The sequence below is a fragment of the Helicoverpa armigera genome, chromosome 4 (genome assembly GCF_030705265.1).
Source record: "Helicoverpa armigera isolate CAAS_96S chromosome 4, ASM3070526v1, whole genome shotgun sequence".
NCBI classification, from domain to species: Eukaryota; Metazoa; Arthropoda; class Insecta; order Lepidoptera; family Noctuidae; genus Helicoverpa; species Helicoverpa armigera.
The window spans coordinates 9672854-9689311 of NC_087123.1; the positions used below are offsets into that span (position 1 = coordinate 9672854).

The 16458-nt window shown below is 33.7% G+C and overlaps 1 protein-coding gene across 1 annotated transcript in view; it reads right to left on the minus strand.

The window, feature by feature from the left end:
• Window positions 1-16458, minus strand: part of LOC110374993 (uncharacterized) — a 48448-nt gene that overhangs the window by 5389 nt on the left and 26601 nt on the right. The window contains exons 67-103 of the mRNA XM_064034343.1: window positions 15291-15407; window positions 14710-14811; window positions 14115-14216; window positions 13658-13759; window positions 13235-13336; window positions 12852-12953; window positions 12409-12510; window positions 12034-12135; window positions 11596-11697; window positions 11031-11132; window positions 10722-10823; window positions 10468-10569; window positions 10099-10200; window positions 9848-9949; window positions 9594-9695; window positions 8975-9076; window positions 8716-8814; window positions 8372-8473; window positions 7239-7340; window positions 7000-7101; window positions 6582-6680; window positions 5798-5899; window positions 5488-5589; window positions 5155-5256; window positions 4645-4743; window positions 4314-4415; window positions 3987-4088; window positions 3626-3727; window positions 3188-3286; window positions 2695-2796; window positions 2419-2520; window positions 2106-2207; window positions 1672-1770; window positions 1432-1533; window positions 1106-1207; window positions 768-869; window positions 132-233 (exon numbers count right to left, since the gene is read on the minus strand). Of these exons, the coding sequence (XP_063890413.1) occupies window positions 132-233; window positions 768-869; window positions 1106-1207; window positions 1432-1533; window positions 1672-1770; window positions 2106-2207; window positions 2419-2520; window positions 2695-2796; window positions 3188-3286; window positions 3626-3727; window positions 3987-4088; window positions 4314-4415; window positions 4645-4743; window positions 5155-5256; window positions 5488-5589; window positions 5798-5899; window positions 6582-6680; window positions 7000-7101; window positions 7239-7340; window positions 8372-8473; window positions 8716-8814; window positions 8975-9076; window positions 9594-9695; window positions 9848-9949; window positions 10099-10200; window positions 10468-10569; window positions 10722-10823; window positions 11031-11132; window positions 11596-11697; window positions 12034-12135; window positions 12409-12510; window positions 12852-12953; window positions 13235-13336; window positions 13658-13759; window positions 14115-14216; window positions 14710-14811; window positions 15291-15407 (3774 nt within the window). The remainder of the gene's footprint in view (window positions 1-131; window positions 234-767; window positions 870-1105; window positions 1208-1431; window positions 1534-1671; window positions 1771-2105; window positions 2208-2418; window positions 2521-2694; window positions 2797-3187; window positions 3287-3625; window positions 3728-3986; window positions 4089-4313; window positions 4416-4644; window positions 4744-5154; window positions 5257-5487; window positions 5590-5797; window positions 5900-6581; window positions 6681-6999; window positions 7102-7238; window positions 7341-8371; window positions 8474-8715; window positions 8815-8974; window positions 9077-9593; window positions 9696-9847; window positions 9950-10098; window positions 10201-10467; window positions 10570-10721; window positions 10824-11030; window positions 11133-11595; window positions 11698-12033; window positions 12136-12408; window positions 12511-12851; window positions 12954-13234; window positions 13337-13657; window positions 13760-14114; window positions 14217-14709; window positions 14812-15290; window positions 15408-16458) is intronic.

Genomic DNA, 16458 nt, shown 5'->3' on the forward strand with positions numbered 1-16458 from the left:
CGTATAAAGTCTCGAGATGCCAAGACAGTGATTATGTTAGCATTGATTATCCATTATTTAACTTAAGGATACAATAAGAGCTTCTCTCTCTCGTAATAACTAGAATGTATTATGAATGAAAGTGATGAAACCTTCTTTAATGTTCTTCATGGGATCAGACTGATCTCCTACGGGCTGCTCAACACCGGCCAAATCAGCCATTACAGTGGGTGACACTCGTTTCTTATCTATAGCTGTAAATAGCATACAAATATCGATAGCTAGTTCTGATAAAATGTAATAAGAATATATTGACAGAGTTGTATTATTATATTAAATTAGCTTTTGCCCGTGGCTTCGCTCCCGTCAACTGACTTCTCTACTTTACCCTATTTTTTTTTCATAAGAACCTTCTCCTGACAATAACAAACACAACAAAAAAAAAATTAGCCAAATTGGTCCAGGCGTTGTTGAGTTATGCGCTTACCAACACATTTTGCGATTCATTTTTATATATTAAATAAATAGAGATGTAGAACAAGGAAAGTGTCGGTTTCCATTTTAAATTGTCAGCCTTTCAAAAGTAACATACATCTTAAATTATCTGTTCGTTGAAGTCCCTGGTGAAATGAACTAATGGTGCTATAGTTTTGTATCAATACTAAGTATTATTTGCATCAATACATATTATGCTCAGCAAATTACTCATATTCATGTGTTCTAGTATTCATATGCGTTACTTATAGACTTGTGGCCAATAGAAAAGACTGATGATGACGAAGGCTTACCTTTACGAACTTTCTTTAAGACATCAGACTTTTTGTCACCGAGCTTCAAATCGGCATTGATCTCGTCTAAGACAGAGGGTGGCAGTTCACCTTTGTCAACGGCTAAAATAATTCATTAATTTTAATTACAATATTGTATTTATCGGCAATCATAGTTTTGTAATGAAGACGAAATCCTAAAGTTTTATAGGCATAAATAATAGTGTCTGGATTAAGGATAATATCGGGGATTTGCATGTTGGAATGCTAATAGGGATAAATTATTTATTATTGTTTTACTGCCACTCTCCTCCAATGTATACTAATAACTTCTTAATTGAAATTCATATTTTCCTTACCATTTTGGACCCTTTTCATGATATCTGCCTTCTTAGCACCTTCGTTAACATCAGCAAGTACATTGTCTGCTATTGCATTCGGTATGTGTCTCTTTGCAATTGCTGCAACATTTTACTCAAAGTTTTATCAATACTTCAAATACCTAAATTAATAATCTTATTTATAAAAATACGAACAAACTCTTTCTGAATATAATATTTTTTGGATGGTACAGGAACTACTGACGCAGTTATATATTTAGCTTTCTTCCTTACCTACGCATTGCCTGAAAGATTTCAGCCGTTTTTGAGTTTCGCACCAGTAACAATACCATTTAATTGCATACCTTTGTTAACTTTCTTCATAACCTCAGACTTGCTATCTTGAGGATTCATATCTTCCTCCAAATCTTCAAGTACTGCTTTCGATAACTGACCCTTATCTACCTCTGAAAAGGGTGCATTAAATCTTGAGAGCTGTGTCCATTATTTAGAATTAACATCATACATATTTCTTTAAAGCATTTTTTCTGGCTAATTGACGACTTGGAGCGGCTATAGTTTTCGATAAAAATTGTAAGACGTACGTTCACGAATTTTCTTTAAAGCTTCGTCCTTATGATCAGGTTTCAAAGGGGCTACTACATTCTTCATTACACCTGGGGGCAGTTTTCTCTTTTCTACAGCTGCAATTTTATTATTTTAGTTAAGTATGATGGTCTCATTTTATACTACCTCTACAATGACTTAGTGTTATTATGGTGTGATACACAATTTTGGCAGTGAGGTCTTATGGCCTATGGGTCACTACATCTATTTTCACGAGTTTAGTACTCGTCCATGGACCAGAAAATCATCAAACGCCTTTGAAGAAGTTTTCCAGTAATCGCAAGAATTTTTTCTACATGATATCTAACCTTTACGGACTTACTTTTCGACAACAAGCTTTTTATCGCGACGCTTTACATCGGTTCCATTTTAAATTGTACAAAACTGGAAATTCTTTGTGCATGAGGCTTACCTTTACGAACTTTCTTTAAAATATCAGATTTTTTGTCATTGAGCTTCAAATCGGCATTGATCTCCTCTAATACGGAGGGCGGCAGTTCGCCTTTGTCAACGGCTAAAAATATTTCATTAATTTTATTTACAATATTGTATATCAGCAATAAGTGTTACAATTATAGTTTAGCAATTAACGTAAAATTTTAAAGTTTTATAGGCATAAATAATAGTGTCTAGTTTAAGGATAATATCGGGGATTTGCATGTTAATGTTTTACTGCCACTCTCCTCTTATGTCAACTACTTAATTGTAATTCATCTTTAACTTACCTTTCTTAACTCTTTTCATGATATCTGCCTTATTAGCACCTTTGTTAACATCAGCAAGTGCTTTGTCTGCCACTGCATTCGTTACGTGTCTCTTTGCAATTGCTGCAACATTTTAACTCAAAGTTTTATCAATATTCATACAAGCTCTATTCGAATATAATATTTTTTGCAAGGTGTAGGAATTGCTGATTATACTTGTTAGATTTAGTTTGTTGTCCTTATCTACGCCACCTAAAAAGCTTTTCACACTAGTCACAATAGCATTTAATTACATACCTTTGTTAACCTTCTTCATAACCTCAGACTTGCTATCATCAGGATTAATGTCTTCCTCCAAATCTTCAAGTACTGCTTTCGACAACTGACCCTTATCTGCCTCTGTGATTGAAAGATTGTGTCCGTTGTTCACAATTAATATCATAGATGTTAGTTTAAGCATTTTTTCTGTCTAATTGACGACTTGGAGTGGCTAAAGTTTTCGATAAAAATGTTAAGACACAACTCTTTTACTTTTTGTATGTAAAAATATATTTCCACCCTTAGGAATCTTTCTACACATAAGAAGTGGTGAAGGTTGGGCGTTTTGGGGGCTGTCTTTTGTAATTTCTTTTTTGACGTTCGAAAAGTGCTGTTTTGCAACCAAGTTTGAATAAATGAGTTTTGATTTTTGATACCGCTGAAGTGCACTTTTACTAAGTTTGTGGTCTTGACTGTTTTCCTTTAGAAATATATCGTAAATTCCATAAGCCACTGTACCCACTGTACTTACGTTCATGAATTTTCTTTAAAACTTCTTCCTTATGATCAGGTTCCAAAGGAGCTACTACTTTCTTCATTGTACCGGGGGGCAGTTTTTTCTTTTCTACAGCTGCAATTTTTATTGTCATAGTTAAGTATGATGCATATATATATAGTATGATATAGCAGCATTCACTGCTACATTGATTGAGGTTTATTATGGTTTAATACACTATTTTGACAGTGGGCTTATTACATTCGGGATAATATTTTAATGAGTCTAGTACGCGTCTAAGAAATAGAATGAGGAAAAAGCATCAAAAGATTTTATGAACTTTTTGAGTAATAGTCATTTTTCTTTTTTCTCGACAACAGCCTTTTTATCTTCACGCTTTACATCAGTTCCATTTTAAATTGTCAATCTTTTAAAAGTAACAAATACTTTAAATTCTTTGTGCCTGAAGCTTACCTTTACGAACTTTCCTTAAGACATCAGACTTTTTGTCACCGCGCTTCAAATCGGCTTTGATCTCGTCTAAGACAGAGGGTGGCAGTTCGCCTTTGTCAACCGCTAAAAATAATTCATTAATTTTAATTGCAATATTGTATTTATTGGCAATATCTGTTCCAATCATAGTTTGGCAATTAAAGTAAAGTTCTAAAGTTTTGTAGGTATAAATGATATTGTCTAGTTTAAGGAAGGAATATAGGGGATTCGCATGTTGTAATGTTAGTAAAGATACATTATTTAGTATTGTTTTATATTAATTATTTAGAATTGTGAACGAATTACTTCTTAATTTTAAGAAGTTACTTCATATTTTTCTTACCTTTCTGAACTCTTTTCATGATATCTGCCTTCTTAGCACCTTTGTTAACATCAGCAACTACATTTTCTGCCACTGCATTCGGTATGTGCCGCTTTGCAATTGCTGCAACATTTTAACTCAAAGTTTTATCAATTCTTCAAATACCTAAAGTAATAATCCCCTTTATAAAAACACGAACAAACATTTTCTGAATATAATATTTTTTGGATGGTACAGGAACTACTGACGCAGTTACATATTTAGTTTTCTTCCTTACCTACGCATTGCCTGAAAGGCTTCAGCAATTTTTGAGTGTCGCACTAGTAACAATAGCATTTAATTACATACCTTTGTTAACCTTCTTCATAACCTCAGCCTTACTATCACCAGGATTCATATCTCCTTCCAAATCTTCAAGTACTGCTTTCGACAACTGACCCTTTTCTACCTCTGGAAAGGGTTCATTGAAAGATCGTTTCCATTATTTAGAATTACCATCATACATATAGCATTTTTTCTGGCTAATTGACAACTTGGAGACAGAACTTTTTCTTTGACCTATTGTATGTATGCAATAAATACCCTTAAAGTGCAATTTCACTAACTGGTTTGTGTTTTATCAGTTTTCCTTCTGAAATATGCCATGAAATTCATAAGCCACTTTACCAATTGTACTTACGTTCACGAATTTTCTTTAAAACTTCGTCCTTAGGATCAGGTTTCAAAGGGGCTACTACATTCTTCATTACACCGGGGGGCAGTTTTTTCTTTTCTATAGCTGTAATTTTATCACTTTAGTTAAGTATGATGGTCTCATTTATACTTCCTCTAAAATGACTTAGTTTTATTATGGTTTGATACACAATTTTAGTAGTGGGGTCATTATGGCCTATGGGTCACTACATCTATTTTCACGAGCGCCTACAACAGGTATCTGTGGAGATCTAAGGGGGAGGCCTATGTTCAGCAGTGGATATCCTATGGCTGAGATGCTGATGATGAGTACTCGTCCATGGCCCAAAAAATCATCAAACGCCTTTGAAGTTTTCCAGCAATCGCAAGAATTTTTTCTACATGATATCTAACCTTGACCGACTTTCTTCTCGACAGCAAGCTTTTTATCACGACGCTTTACATCGGTTCCACTTAAATTGTAAAACATTGGAAATTCTTTGTGCGCGAGTCTTACCTTTACGAACTTTCTTTAAAATATCAGATTTTTTGTCATTGAGCTTCAAATCGGCATTGATCTCCTCTAACACTGAGGGTGGCAGTTCGCCTTTGTCAACGGCTAAAAATAATTCATTTATTTTAATAACAATATTGTATTCAATCATAGCTTGGCAATTAAGGTAAAATTCTAAAGTTTGTAGGTATAAAATAATAGTGTCTAGTTCAAGGATAATATCGGGGATTTGCATGTTGAAATGTTAATAAGGATAAATTATTTATTATTGTTTTAATGCTTCTCTCCTCTAATATAAACTAATAGCTACTTAATTGTAATTCATATTTTCCTTACCATTTTGGACCCTTTTCATGATATCTGCCTTATTAGTCCCTATGTTGACATCAGCGAGTACAGTTTCTGCCACTGCATTCTTTACGTGTGTCTTTGCAATCGCTGCAATATATAACTTATAGTTTTATCAATATTCATACAAACTCTTTTCGAATATAATATATTTTAGATAGTGCAGGAACTCCTGACGCTTACATATTTGTCAGATTTAGTTTTCTTACTTACCTATCTACTACTACCTACGCATTACCTAAAAGGCTTCAGCCGTTTTTTAATTTCGCTCTAGTAATATTACCATTTAATTACATACCTTTGTTAACCTTCTTCATAACTTCAGACTTAGTATCACTAGGATTAATATCTGCTTCTAAATCTTCAACTAAAGCTTTTGACAGCTGACCCTTATCTACCTCTGTAAAGGGTTAATTGAAAGATTGTGTCAATTGTTCAGAATTAACATCAAACATATTACTTAAAGCTTTTTTTCTGGCTAATGAGGGTCTTCTCAATTTTTTCTGCCACAGGGTGGCGCCACGTATGCGTCTGGTCCAAACAGCTGTCAAATAGTATGGAATTGTAGGGTCCGAACTTATTGTTTATTGAAATTCTGTTATATTGGAAGTGTTATTGATTTTATTATGGACTACGGTCAGAATAAGGTTTCCGAACTAAAAATTGAGCTAAGAGAGAGGGTGCAAAAGTCACTGGTACTAAGGAAAAGCTTGTTGAAAAATTTGTTAACACAATATGATTTAGTTTTTTTTATTTACTCAACCGCAATAGTAAAACAATAATGCAGTGCTTTAATTATAAAATAAAATAAAAAAAAAACACTAAAATCGTTCACTATTCATAGTAAAGATAAGCACTTTGACAGTTACCTGGACCTGACGACTCGGTGCTGCCACCTCGTGGACGCCATTTTAGAAAACCCTCATTGACGACTTGAAGTAGCTAAAGTTTTCGATAAAAATAATAAGACAACTTTTTCTTTGACTTTTTCTTTTAGCATGCAATAAAAACTTTTTAAAGTGCTCTTTCACTATTTCAACTATGTTTGTGCTCTTAATAGTTTTACTTTTGAATGTACTTACCTTCATGAATTTTCTTTAAAACTTCGGCCTTATGATCAGGTTGCAAAGGAGCTACAACTTTCTTCATTGCACCTGGGGCCAGTTTTCTCTTTTCTACAGCTGCAATTTATTAATATAGTTAAGTTGATGGTCTGAGTAATGCTATATTGGGGTAATATTTTCACGAGTCAAAGAAATAGAATGAGGAAAGTGCGTCAAACGCCTATGAAGAAGTTTTTATTCAATAGCGAGATTTTTTCAACGTTATTAACTAATAATTTCGTTTTTTTTTCTCAACAACAGCCTTTTTATCACGAGGCTTTACATCGGTCCCAGTTTAAACTGTCAGCCTTTTAAAAGTAACATACACTTGAAATTGTATTGCGTGAGGCTTACCGTCAGCGGGATGATTTTTGCCGTCGTTAAAGAAAAGGCTTACCTTTACGAACTTTCTTTAAAACGTCAGACTTTCTGTCACCGCGCTTCAAATCGGCTTTGATCTCTTGTAAGACAGAGGGTGGCATTTCGCCTTTGTCAACAGCTAAAATAATTATTTAGTTTAAATAACAATGTTGTATTTATCGGAAATAAGTGCTACAATCATAGTTTTGCAATTAAGGTAAGTTTTTTAGTAAAAAAACTACTTATTTGTAAGAAGGTACTTCATCTTTAACTTACCTTTCTGAACCCTTTTCAAGATGGCTGCCTTATTAGCACCTTTTTTGACATCAGCAAGTACATTTTCTGCCACTGCATTCGTTATGTGTCTCTTTGCAATTGCTGCAACATTTTAACTAACAGTTTATCAATACTTCTAATGAACGAATAATTCCATTTAATGTTACTGTTACTGTTACAGCCTTTTTTTATCGTCCCACTGCTGGGCACAGGCCTCCTCTCACAAGGAGAAGGATTGAGCACCAACGCACCACAATCACCACGCTTGCTCACTGCGGGTTGGTGATTTAAGACTTTATAGTCCAGGTTTCCTCAAGATGTTTTCCTTCACCTTTTCCTAGTCATTGGTGTCTTTTTTTTTTCCGACGTCAAAAATCATCAAATGACCCCTCCCGCTGTGGGTTAGGAGCGGTGAGGGAGTGTCAGACTCTTACTGACTAAAAACCGTCGTGTTCCTTCATAAGATATACTTTATATCCCATTTATTAAAATTTATCAAAACTCTTTCCGAATATAATTGTATATAATAAACTACCTTTGTATCTAAAAGATTTACCTACCTCAGTATTTAAAAAAAAGTTGACAAAACTACTCATTGATAAGTGTTACTACTCAATTAAAGATTTTTTTAGTGACAAAGATTTATTGTAATAATTTATTATAATGTTCAAATTTTGCAATACTTATATATTTTTTTTTTTGTCTATAGTAATAAAATTCTTAATATGTATAATCTTGTTGACATTCGTATAGGATTTAATTTGTTTGATTTGTGTATTGATTGATGATTTGTTGAAATATGTACCTATAGTCTAATTTTTGTTTTAATTATTTATTTTTTTCGTATTGTTTGAGCAATTTTGTATGTTTAGAATTGTAAACAAATTGTACAATGTAAACAAATTTGCACGCCGTAAGGCAAAATGTATCGGGACTGTTGTAAAATATTATTTCCAGCTAATTTGTGTACCTACATTTGGCAAATAAATGATTCTTATTCTTATTCTTATTCTTATTCTTAATATAATATATTTCGTCACATGTAGTTTTCTTCCTTACCTACGTATTACCATCTAGAAGGTTTCAGACGTTTTTGAGTTTCCTAGTAGCAACGATACCGTATAGTTACATACCTTTGTTAACCTTCTTCATAACCTCAGACTTGCTATCATCAGGATTGATATCTCCTTCCAAATCTTCAACTACAGCTTTCGACAACTGACCCTTATCTACCTCTGCAGAGGTTTAATTAAATTATTGTTTCAATTGTTCAGAACAATCATCACACATATTACTTTAGGCATTTTGTCTGGCTAATTGACAACTTGGAGTGGCAAAAATGATAAGTTTTCTACAATTTTTTCTATGACCTATTGTGTGCAATACATTTTATAAAGTGAACTTTCACTAACTATTTGTGGTCCTAATAGTTTTCCTTTGGAAATGTGCTGTAAAATTTATAAGACACTGTACTTACGTTCACGAATTTTCTTTAAAGCTTCGGCCTTATGATCAGGTTCCAAAGGGGCTACTACATTCTTCATTACACCGGGGGGCAGTTTTCTCTTTTCAATAGCTATAATTTAATTACATATTATAGTTAAGTGATAATCTGATTAATGTTATATTTTTGTGTGTTTTAGTACACAATTTTGGCAGTTAGGTTATTACATCCGAGACACATATTTTCGACAGTTTTTAGTAATAGCAAGATTTTTTTCAAAGTAATATCTAACCTCTACGGACTTTCTTCTCGACTATAGCCTTTTTATCACCAGGCTTTACATCGGCGAGGATATCTTCCATAACAGCGGCTGGTAACTGTCCCTTGTTGACCGCTAAAATATAACATTTTACTTATAACACAGTTTTTACGCAAAAAATAGGTTTGAAAATATTCAATAAAATTATTTATATCTAATAATTCTGGGAAGTATTTAATATTGAGGTAAAAAGTGTTGGCCGTGATTCATACAGCTAGTACTAATATTAATAAATATATGGGTATTTGGGTTTAGGAGGACAATGGTATCGTAAATCAAGCTTCATGTAATTTATAGATTGTAAAATACAATTTATACAAGTAAAAATATGATGTAAACAATTGTTTACATCATATTTTTATAATTTTTAATACTTATTACTTATTATTACTTTTATTTTTATTTTTAATACTTATTATTACTTTTATAATTACACTCAAAATATTAAAAAGAGGATTTTTGCTTGTTCCAACCTGGGTGCCGTACGTCAGGTACCTACATTTTATCAATGAAGTTCCCTCGGGGAACAGCTAGTACAATATATTTATTAAAAGATCATAATAAGTTTTAAATTGAGTTTACGTAGATTTACCTTTCCGGACGGTATCAATGACAGCTTCTTTATTTTCTGCGCGTTTTAGATCTTCTAGCATTTTGCTTGCGACGGATGGTGACACGTGCTTTTTAGCTACCGCTGTAAAACATATCAAATAAGCTTAAATAATTGGGACCATCAAACATTAAACAAAAGTCGCGCGATTCGACGTCATCCTCCGTACCAGTCGTCAATTGTTTGCCGTACTATCTCAAAAAGGGAGCGAAAATAAGTAAGTATCTTAGCCTTACCTTCTTGTACTTTCTTGAGAATAACAGAATTATGATCACCAGGCTTCAAGTTGGCCATTACATCGTCCATAACCGCTGGTTCCATTTGTCCTTCGCGTACCGCTGTAAATACACCACAACATATGTTCATTAATATGTCACTCGATATCCCAAATACGTTCTTTTAAAATAAATTGCTTCTAAGCTTTGTATTTGTGTACCTATCCGTTAAGTTAATGTGGCTGAAATAAGGTAAGGTTAACTTCAGTTACCTTTACGCAAATTCTTCAAAGCTTCAGACTTTTCGTCCATTGGACGCAGATCGTCGACTAATTCATCTATTGCTTTCGGTTCCATCTTCCTCTTTTCGATAGCTGAAATTAGGACCTTGGATCAAAGTTAAGACCAAAAACATCTATATACCTCTAGTTGTAGTATAGTTGAACATTAGAGGGAAGGTGGGTTAGACCCGAGAGAAGGACATAGTATAGTTTTTGTCATCATCCAGTTACGGAAAACAAATTATCTCGGGATCCGGGTGAAGCCGCGTCCGGAAGCTAGTTTTGATATGAAGAGCAGTAACTTTTTTGAAATTGATTTAGATTACATTTAAAATGACCTGTTATGATAGACGCTCTCACCTTTTTGAACCTTCGCCAAGACTTGCTTTTTTGTGTCCCCAGGCTTAAGATCGGCGACTATGTCATCCATAACGTCTGCTGGCAACTGGCCTTTTGCTACCGCTAAAATAGATAAAGAAGTTTCTTATAAAACAGAAACACCATACTGAGAATAATAAGAAAAAGCTTTGGCTATAAATCAAGCGAAATTAAATAAAGTTAGGATTTTCTTATATTAGTGTAAGTATAAGAAAGTAGGTTAGTGTTGAACAAACCTTTTCGTACATTCTTCATTATGGCGGACTTGTTGTCGCCCTTGCTTGCATCAGCGAGAACAGCATTTGCTACTGTAGGTGTCACATACCTCTTCGCCACCGCTAGAAATATAAACGCACAGGACTAACGTATTATACCTACAGAAAAATATTATTGGTTAGGACTCCTTGACCAGATCAAAATATGGCTAGCATTGTTTGTAATGCTATTTGATTGAATCTCGTTATCTATTGGGAAAATATGTAGGTTATTAGGACATTAACAGTTCTAAAATAACAGCTATTAATTCAAAAGGTTGTTTTTCTTACCTTTACGAATCTTCGTGGCGATTTTTGAATCAGTGTCATTGGGATGCACATTATCCATGACTTCTTTCATAATTTCAGGAGGTAGATTGTTTTTTTCTACCGCTGTAATTTTATATGAAAACTTGTTGTAAGAGCTTAATTAAACTAGTTTATTATTTAACCAATATGAGGTTTCAGCATGTCTTTATTTTTAAGACATCAAAAATCATCAAATGATCCTCCCGCTGTGGGTTAGCAGCGGTGAGAGAGTCTCAGACTCTTACTGACTAAAAGCTGTCGTGATCCGTCGTAGGCCTTCTATGTACCAGGGCCACGGTAACTCTTTCAAACAATCCCGCAGCCCATGGTTGATGTGGCATTTTTGCCGAATTAGTTTTACCTAAATATCTGTAAACAGTGCCGCGACAATATTTATAAATAAAAATGTAAATGGCAAATATGCATAGTAATTATTTTCATAGCATATATTTGAGGCCACACCCCAGGTTCTTAGGTCTCTCTAACGTAATTTTATTCACAAGATAGAAAAATCTACATTCCAATTTTGGTGTATTCTTCAACTAACCTTTTTGAACATTCTCAATAGCTTTTTGTCTTCTATCAACAGGTTTTAAATTACTCATTATGTTATCCACGACTTCTGGGGGCACTTGTCTGCTTTTCACAGCTGAAATAATTAAAAAATCAACTTGTTTTAATTAATATATAAACGCGAAATGTGTTGTAAAATTAGGTACTGAATGAATTTTGATGAAACTTGGCAGCAATAGGTATAGCTTTTAGAATCAGAATAATATATGCTTTTTATCTGGGTACGGAAATGCTTAGCTCTAATCGCGGGTGTAAGTATTCAATTAAAGCCCTGTATACAACAATTTTTCATATCAGGTAAGATTTTCATAATTAATTATCAAGGCTCAAATCCAATTTCGTTTAATTATGAATATGTTTTTTTCAATATCTAAAGTAAAACTTAACTAAACTATTTTATTTAGTTTCTTACCTTTACGAACTTTCTTGGCCACTTCATCCTTATTGTCCCCAGGGGCCACGCTGGCCAGTACCTCTTTCAGCACAGCTGGTGGGAGCTTACCCTTGTTAACCGCTGAAATTAGTAATTTTTATTAAATGATAAGTATAAAATTTTCAATAAATTGCAAGACTTGATTCGTTTAGACATTAGGTATATTTGATAATCGCGAGGAAGCATATCATCCATATAATTCAATGGTCTGTATGCAGTATTATAACTGATAAATTACATACATATGTGCTATGCCTATGTCTTCTAATAATTTCCTTATCAAGAAGTGTATAAAAATACTTATGGGTTACAAAACAATTTAAAATATACAGAAAAGAATAATAATTTCGATACCTGAGCGAACATGTTTTATTATTTGCGATTTATTGTCACTTTTCTCAACATCATTAAGCACTTTATCCATATCTTGGGGTTTCACGTTCTTTTTTGTTATAGCTGTAATATAATAAAATTATACAACTATGGTCATGTGTCAATCGACTTTCAATACAATCCATTTTGTAGCATAATTATCAAGTCTAGCTTGAATCCGAATCTTATTTTTTCGAACAAAATGTTTGTCCTGAAACGTTCAGTGTTTTCCGTGACATTCCCGGTCTTATCACGCGGCTAATTTTGCCTTTCAGGCAATGGCGCAAAGGTAAGCAACGCGTGAATACGTGATATTTTATCATCATCATCATCATCCCCCTTAGATCTCCACAGATACCTGTTGGAGGCGACCTGCATCCAGCAGATATTTTATAGCTTTTTTTAATAGTTTCGCACAGTTTTACCTTCCTGGACTTTCTTCATGACTATAGATTGAGTGTCTTCGGGCGTTACGTTGTCCATTACATCTTGAGCAACAGCGGGAGCTAGTTGGCCATTCTCTACCGCTGTAAATAGTATAGTCTGTTAATAACCAGAGAGTTGAAATAAATAAACTAATGCCCATTTTCACTAAACGTTTCCCTAACTAAGTGTCACTTAGAATAAGGGCTCCCACAATAATAAAGGTTATAAGGGACACTTAAACTTTTGTGAAAACGAAATTCGTATTGAGTGTTTCTTAAATGCTCTTAGAGGATCCTTAAATTTAGGTATTTGTTGGTAAAAATGGGCATAAGAAGTATAGAATTCAAATTAATTAGCGGAGACTATTGAAAATGTTTATTACCTGTTTTTATATTCTTTAAAGCTTTTCCTTTAGGGGTATTCGATTCCAAGTTTGTCATTATGTCATCGACTACGTAATCTGATACTTTCCTCTTCTCTATAACTATAATTGGAAATTAACATTATTTTGTGGTTATTAAATGTAATGTTTGTTCTATACGGATTTGGTTGGTAGACGTAATAGTTTGTACGTCACTTTCATGAAAGAGGATTAACATAATTCATTGAATTTTTCGTGTGGAAAAAACACGTTATTGACCGTTGATGTCACAAAACCAATACCACCATACCTTTTAAGTATAATAAATTATTATAAAAATCTTATTTTCCTTATTGAAGCGTTTAATTGTTATTGTTTGTAATATAATGGTATGATTGATGCCGTGAGAAAATTGAGCCTCCATATAAGGATTTGTTGGATTACCTTCTCGAACTTTCTTAATGACGTCATCTTTCCTGTCATTTGGCCGAACATTAGCACGAACTTCATCCATTACTTCTGGTGGTAATTGCCCTTTTTGAATTGCTAAAATTAAAAACGAAACGATAACACAGACATTACGGTAGTGAAAACTGAGATCCTTTTATGATTCATTCATGACTCTATGATTCAACTACCGATAACAAATTGAAACACTTATATTCATTAGAAATCGTGGCATTCTTTCAAAGATGGCTTCTGAATAATCAAATTTTTTGAAAGTTTTACTGCTCAATACTTATAACATTACGTAGACGTGTGAAACCATACTTATTTATCTACAGCAATTTTCATCAATTAAAATGAATGATTATTTTTTGCAGTACCTACAACGTCATTGACTGCGCCTGTTACCATTACCCTAAATATAAGGTGATTAAAGGTAGTTTTGCTTATTTACCTTTCTGTACATTTTTCATAACATCTGAAACGTTGTCACTGGCACGCACGTTGGCTAATACGTCATCCATCACTGATGGAGTTACGTGTTTCTTTTCTATCGCTAAAGGTTATAATAAAAATAATCAGCATATTTTAGCGTTCAAAATTCTAAACGGACATCCTGTAATAAGCTGTTAGGCGAGACTATATTAAGACTAGCTATATAGGCTATAACTTTAATCTCAAGAAACTTCAACGAAGAAAACGACAGGTTTTGTATAGAAAACTAGCTTTTGCCCGCGGCTTCGCTCCTGTCAACTGACTTCTCTACTTTACCCTATTTTTATAAGAACCTTCTCCTGACAATAACAAACACAACAAAAAAAGAATTAGCCAAATTGGTCCAGGCGTTGTTGAGTTATGCGCTTACCAACACATTTTGCGATTCATTTTTATATTATAGATAATGTTCCTATTTATTCCTTAGATACAAGTAAATGTCAAAGGATTGAAAAATTTGCTCTTAATTAAATAATAATAGGTATTAATACCAAAGACCAAATAAAAATTCCTGCCATTATCCAAGAGGCAGTGGACAAAATTATACAACATACCTTTTTGAACCTTCTTCATAACTTTAGACTTATTGTCAGTTTTTCGTACGTTGGCCAATATGTCATCCATAACAGCGGGTGCTAGTTTACCATCTTTGACAGCTGAAAATCCAGGTACAAAACAATTTTATCGAACATACTTAGCCGTTCTCCCGCGGTTTCACCCGCGTCCCCTAGGAGCTACTGGCCGCACCGGGATAAAATATAGCCTATGTTACTGATTAAATTAAAAACCACGAGAGTAGCTATTGTTAGCAAGTAATGAAAGCAGGTAGCAATTAGGTAGCAACTTTCGATATGTCGTATGATGACAGCAATTCTGACGGTCACGACGATCTGTCATCTCTAGATTTTTGGCAGTACTTATAGTAGGGTAGTTGGAATTCAAAAAGTATGTTAGTTCAGTAGTTCTGTTACCCGATATCAATGGCACAGTCAACTTCAGGTCAGTGGTAAAGGAAAATCGTACTTATTACTATTGAGTTGAGGTGCATGACAGTTACCACTGATGTGCAGTCTACCTTACTTAGCTGCATTTGGTTAGACGGGAAATGGTGCCAACACAAGAAAGTCGTCATTACCTTTTTGAACGTTACTCATAATATCAGCCTTATCCTTTTGCTCTAAACGTTTCTCCATCCTATTCAACATTTGAGCATCCTGTTCGCCGGAATCTGTTGTCTGTTCGTCACTAAGAGCTGCAATTATTGAAATTAGTAAATATTTCTAGAATTAATTGGAACTGCCATGTACTATAATCAGCAGAAGTGCCTGCTCACTTAAAAATTTTTTCGCTTAAATCTTGCGACGGCGCAAAACCACGCCCCCTAAGAGGGTTGCGCCTATTAGGAGAGAGTTAATGTAATTAGTTGCAAACTGCCCTGCGCAGCTTAGTGACGTGTTACTTGTTTTATGATTTTTGTGGATATTACGGACGAACTCTTTGAACTTGGCGTGCTTACTGGACCTTTTGAATCTCGACTTTCGCTCTGTTTTCTGGACCCTTGATTGCCTAAACGTTGACCTGTGCGTGAATACTGGATTCTGACTAGTGCTGGAACATTTTTGTGTTAAAATGTCTTCCAGAAATCTCCTACATGAAGAGCGTAACCAGATAATAGTGTTACATGAACAAGGATTTAATATTAGTCAAATTGCTGACCAACTGCACATGAGCGTAAGTACTACATAAATAATTTTGATAATAATTATTGTGATAAATTTTTCTTGTTTCAAAATACGAAACCTTTTATTCATCGTTATAACGAAAGTTGACTTATATTCATATTCATTTATTTGTATTGCATAATGTGTGTAATAGGTGGTATACAAGGCTTAAAACTACAGTACAATTATGGACCCTGTTAGGGCACAGCAACATATATAGTTTAAAATAACATAGTAATTAAAAAAAAATAAGTATAAAAAATTCCATAAACGTGAATCCATCGATATATACCTATAAAGAATAGGCATTAATATTCATACTTAGGCTTCATAACTTTGTGAGTTTAATATTTCAAATTTTGAATTTATCAATAAAATAATTTTCGCAAGCCACTTTAAATTGCTATTGGTGTTATTGCAGAGTTATAATAATACTAAGATAATGATTACTAAAATGTATTCGAAATATGTGATATGAAGTGATTTGCTAGCTACATATTTGAATTACTTCCTATAAAACTAATATTTTTTAAACAATTGGAACGAAGTAAACTTATCATAAAATGTAACATTTTCAAATTT